Here is a 6,000-nt window from a genome sequence, read left to right as displayed (position 1 = left end):
ATAACACTCGATTATTTTATCTAAACGCGCCACCTTTCCCTAATTGGCATTCCGGTCAACAATACACGGCGACAAATTTCTGGGCACATCACCCATACTCCACCCGCCTCTCCTTCCCCCACCCCGCCCAGAGATCAATCTATGAGTTGCGCGCCTAATTGGGCCGTTACGTTGTTATGGCAACAGGACGCCGGCGCGGCCGTGTAGACTTGAGTATCGCTCTGAAGACGGATGCTGATGGAGCCGGGGATAGGTGAGGGAGAAGGGACAGAAAAGAGGGAGCCGGACTACTTGAGAAGGAGGGGAACTGGGGTGGTGGTGGTGGGGGGAAAGAGCCCCTTGGGGCAAAGAGAGGGGGGAGGAGGACTATCTCGGAGACTCAAGAAGAGAAGCCCCGAAGGCTTCTTTTCAAGCTGAGCGCTGGAACTTGGGAGGAACTTATGCAGCCCAATGCGGCTGAGCCTGAGAAGAGGCACGTGCAGTGTGTGTCGATTCCCAATGCCAACATCTCTTCAGAAAGAAATGGGGGTGGGTGGGAATTACACACTTGCATGGAAAAGGAGAGAGGCCAGCTTTTTCTGGAAGGGAGATTAGTGTGGAAGTGGTCCTCGATTTACGGCCATAATGGAACCCCACATTTCTGTTGTTAAGTGAGACATTTGTTAAGTGAGCTTTGCCCCATTTCACGACCTTTCTTTCCGCAGCTGTTACGTGAATCGCGGCAGTTGATAAGTTAGTAACCTGGTTGTTAAGCGAATCTGGCTTCCTCATTGACTTTGCTTGTCAGAAGGCCTCAAAAGGTGAATTTACATAACCTTGAGACACATAAATATGAACCAGTTGCCAAGCATCTGAATTTTGATCGTGGCATCATGGGGATGCTGCAAAGGTCGTATCTGAGAAAAACGGTCATAACTCACCTTTTTCAGAGCCGTTGTACCGTTGAACAGTCACTAAGTGAATTGTTGTGAGTCAAACTGTTGTATAGTGTCTGTATTGTATTCCCTTGGGAGTAGGAGACCTTGGAATGGGTGCAAGATTTGTCCTTTTAAGAAAAAAAGACAGGAGGAAGAAGGACTGATATAAGTTGTGGTTTTTTTTTCTTTTTCTTTTTTTTCTGGTAAGGTTTTCTCTGCAATCCATATGGAAGGGCATTGAGAAACAAGTTTCACCTGTTAAATTTCTGGTTGCTGAATAGCTGTTTAAAGCAGAGGGATTCTGCCAGTGAAAAGGTGGTAATCCTCTGAAGTCATAACCCTTTAGGATGCTTGGATCCTGTGTACCTTGACTTTAATATTCCAGATCCAGAACAATAGAATGGGAAAAGAATAGAAAATGCAGAAAAATTGAATGATGGAATTGTAAGGAACATATTCAGGTTACAGTGGGGAATATTGGCATTAATGCTGAAATCACTGTATAAGGAGTTGGAGAGCATTTTCTTAACAGTTGGCTGATATATAAAGTTCTAACGTAACTTTACAATCAGGTGATAGAGGACGTTTGAATTCTGCAATTTTTTCTTGGAAAGGATATTAACAAAAAATAATCACTAATTTAGATATTTGGAATTTCAATTTTTTTTGATAATGTGCCTTTGAAATTTAGAAATGTAATTCTTTGCTGAAGATCTGCACTTGCCCTAGTAATGTCTGTAAATGTCTTTCTGGTTTTCTCTGTTAGAATTTGCAATTTCAAAAATGTTATCCATCAAATAACTAAATAATAAATAAATAAAATATGCTGCCCATCTTCTTAATAAGGCAACCCTGGGTAGCTTATAGGTCAAAAATAGACAGAAAAATAATTAACCTAACCCTAACCCTTGACCTGCCCATATTATGATACTAATGAGTAATCAATATATTTTCTGTATACCTACTCAAACAAGTCATTTGGGCTCAGTGCTCCCCCCTGCCCTTTCCCTAAAGTCTCCAAAAGTATTGTATGAAGAAAGAAAGGATGGCAAATTAGAAATGCACGTCTATCAAAAAGTAATCCCACTAACCAAATGCTCCATGACCAAAATAACAACCTAACTTCCCACAAGAGGAGCTGTATAAAAACATTCAGACAAGCACAAATGCACTGCAGCAACTTGGAACACTATAAAAAGGAAACAGACCAGTGGTGGGTTCTAACAGGTGTTACCACCGGTTCGCTTCATGCACGTGCTTTGCACATGATTCTACTCATTCTACTACAGCACAACCAACACAAGGTATGACAAGAATAACTCCCATACATCAAAAACTGCTCAGAAACAACCAACATACTATTACAACCATATGGCATCATTGTAGCACACAAACCAACTAAAGACCTCCAAAACATCTTAATGGAAATCAGAAGATCCGGCAGTCCAAGAACTAATAACATCTTCTACAGCATACTGTATGGCAGTGGTAGTCAACCTGATCCCTACCGCCCACTAGTGGGCGTTCCAGCTTTCATGGTGGGCGGTAGGGGTTTTGTCCGATACTGAAGCACTTTCCTTTTTTTAATTCAATTGACTTTTTAAAAAAAAATCATAGCATTATTTAAAAACATTTTCATTAGGTTTTCATAAAATTTCTCGTGACAATTTAAATTTCTGAAAATATACTATTTGTATCGTCCGCACATAAGTTTAGTTCACATTACATAAGTGAAACTAAATGGTGCTATAGTGCGACCGCAAACAAAAGAGCCTCATCCCAGAATAGCTCGCACATCTCCCCCCACACTACCCAACTGTAACAGACAAGCAGAGCTGGTAGCCGTGCCCCTCCCACCCCAAACCCAATCCACGATGCGCGAGAGGCATGCGCAGATGACGATACATGGCGCATTACTCTGGAACCGGTGGGCGGTTAGAAAATTTTTCTACTAAAAGAGATACAAAAGTGGGCGGTAGATATAAAAAGGTTGATTACCTTTGCTGTATGGTGTAGTGACTATAAAGCCACTTTGTAGGAGAGACAGGCAGAAGACTAGCAGAGCGCATCCATGAACACCAATTAGCAGTAATGAAAACTTTCTTAATTTCAGAACAAATGAACAAACCCAACCACAATTTCAGCTGGGGAACTGTGAGCAATCTAAGCTAAGCCAAATCCTCATACATTAGAGAATTTCTGGATATGTGGCATTCAGACAAATAAGCTATCAATAGACACATAGAAATAAACTATATTAAAACACCATTCAAATGAGATAACAGAAAGCTAAGAAGGAAATAAAAAGACCAGAACACATACCCTGGAGCCATCAACACCCAGATAAGCAAGAATTAACACCAGGCAAAAAAATCAGGTAGAAAACAGTACTCTAATGAAAGAACTACCAAGAAGAAAACTATGCTCCCACCAATACTGACAGGGCAAGCTATTGAACATAAACAGGGAGCAAAAACATATTAGCACTAATACGTTCCTTACTTGGATAATGAAATGTTTACAAGCAAACAACCAAGGTCAGAGAGCACCAAAGATTCTATTTTTATAAATGATACCATATTGGGGGCATTTGCAAAGTTTTGTGTGAATTATAATTACCCTTTAGAAGAGAAATTGTTTAGAATACCTATGATATGCTTTTAAATATGTCTACAAGCAGGAGAAAGTAGAAAATACCTGTCTCAAAATAACCAAGAGAAATACAATGGAGGGAGTATTTAATATGTTAAATCATGAGACTAGGTTATGGTGATTGTGTTCTGTGACACAGGCTGATATCATAGTGGCAGTCCATATATATATATATATTGTATGAGTAGATTTCTCAATCCTGGGAACATGATGGTTATTCCATGTAAGTAGTGCTCTACCAGCATTCATAGAGTTTAAAGGTTATCTTTCAATTGTTACCTTTATTACAAGATGGAGGAATAGTGAAATATCAATGTCTGTGACCCTTTTTGTTACATTTGTTATGTCATCTATTTATTTTTGCTTCGTGGGTTTTACTTTCCCTCAGGACAAGATAAAGGAGATCCTGAATTAAGTAATTCTTCTTAAAGTAATTGCTTTCAGTAATTAAAGCAGATTACTGAAAAGAAACCCAATTTAATATTATTTTTCCTTTTTTCATAAGTTTTAACTGTTTCCAGAGAAGCTAAAGTAAACTACAAAACTGACTTTGCAGCAAGAGATTATAAGGTTAGCTGATGGGAACTTTGGCTGATTTAATTTTTTTTTCATTATTAAAAAATATAAAACAGTTCACTAGAAAACATAGTGAATAGAATTAGATGAGCCTATTCTTTTCTTTCTTTTAAAATACATGTTCTTATGATAGGTCTATATAATTATTTATGTATGTATAATAATTATATAGCTGTCTTGCTTCCTAAAATTACTGTGAAATCTCATTTTTACAGGCTAATTGAGGGGAGAGAATTTTGTTATTCATTAATGGTCCATTAAATTGGAGGATGTCATCTTTGCAATATGACATAAATAACTTAATTGTATCATTTGTATAATAATAGCATGCAAAGGTATAAGTTACTGCAGAATTTGATATGTTGCATGTAAAGAATCATTTCTAGATAGATCCAGTTAATCAAATTTCACACTATGTGGCTTTACTTTTCTAGATCTACATAGGACAAAACTTGTGTTTATTGAAACAATGATTTAGGTTTCTGAGCACTGAAAATATCCTTAACTTTTTAAAACCAAAACAATAAATATTGGCATACTCCTACAATAATAATGTTTCTGTTTTAATATAACTGTGATGTCATAAAGCTCCATGTTGGTCAAAACTATAAAATGAATATACCATTCTAAATTGAATTTAAACCCAGCCATCATTTTTATAGCCTCCAGTATTTTGTTTTGCACTTATTTTTTTTAATAGGTGGACTATTCTTACAAGCATAGAAACAAAATATTTTTTACTCACTATAAAATCATCTAATTACTTCCAAATACACTTGATCTTAGCCAAAAGGTCAAGAAGCTAATTTAAATAAGAGATAAAGAATCTACTGTTTCCAAGTTTCCTCCAACTATGTTTTTCACGTTAATCAGACAAGCACAAATTCATCTTTAGATTATTTCTTCATTTCTGCACTGACCATCTATAGCAGTAAATAGTTTACAATTTTTATCTGCTTCTACTGTACAATTTTTAAAAGCATGGAACCTCTCTACTAGTTTGTGCAAAATGAGTTAAGTAATCTGTGGTTAGTTCGTTGAAAATAAAACTCTCAATTTCATTAGGTAAAATTTAGTACCTTCTTAGATGTTATCTTAGAAGGCGTAAAGCAAATTATAGTTCTTGAATTTGTCCAATTCATTGCTTATTCCAACCTCAAAACAAAAAGCAGAGCCTGACACAAGTTGTAAGTTGGTGGGAAAGCATACATCATAGTCTTATTGCTTATAGTTTCACATGAGACTTTGGTATGTCACAGGTTTCAGCCCATTTCAGAGGACGTTTGCTTCATTTTGGTATGACATTATCACATGTTATTTCCTGCTGCCCATTGAGGGGATGGCCATTCTGAAGTTTTTAACTGTCTTACCTACCACATGATTACTTAAGAGAAGAGTTTGAATAGTTTAATGCATGCACAGACAGACTGTTCTCTGACTGATCTACATACACATTGGCAAGAAGAATTGAATACTCCACTCCCCCTTTCTCCTGCCACTATAGCTAGATTGGTTTTACTATTTACAGAGTGATGATATCCTTCTAAGACAATAATTAAAGGATCAGCGTATCTGGAGATGGACTTACACATGAGTAGATATGAGAAATACAGGTACTTTTAAAAAATATTACTATAATACTGGTGGATAAGCCCATCCCAGATAAGCCAAACCCAATATTTGAGATTGATTTTGGCACCTAAGATTCTTAGCTTAAACATGAGTCAATACAGTATATACAATATATACTAAATATTCACTATATGTATGTAGGTAAGTATGCATGCTTGGTATTAGTTATTTTAGTTATTCTAGGTAAAGGTATTATGTATTATTATACATAATGTTAATCTCA

The 6,000-nt window shown here is 36.8% G+C and overlaps 1 protein-coding gene across 1 annotated transcript in view; it reads left to right on the top strand.

Moving 5' to 3' along the window:
• The first annotated feature begins 208 nt into the window (after positions 1-208).
• Positions 209-6,000, top strand: part of FANK1 (fibronectin type III and ankyrin repeat domains 1) — a 42,943-nt gene continuing 37,151 nt past the window's right edge. The window contains exon 1 of the mRNA XM_058189270.1: positions 209-253. Within this exon, the coding sequence (XP_058045253.1) occupies positions 232-253 (22 nt within the window). The 5' untranslated portion in view covers positions 209-231. The remainder of the gene's footprint in view (positions 254-6,000) is intronic.

The sequence above is a fragment of the Ahaetulla prasina genome, chromosome 6, assembly GCF_028640845.1.
Source record: "Ahaetulla prasina isolate Xishuangbanna chromosome 6, ASM2864084v1, whole genome shotgun sequence".
Classification (NCBI taxonomy): Eukaryota; Metazoa; Chordata; class Lepidosauria; order Squamata; family Colubridae; genus Ahaetulla; species Ahaetulla prasina.
The sequence above is the reverse complement of the archived record's forward strand: the minus strand, read 5'-3'. Positions and strand labels throughout refer to the sequence as shown.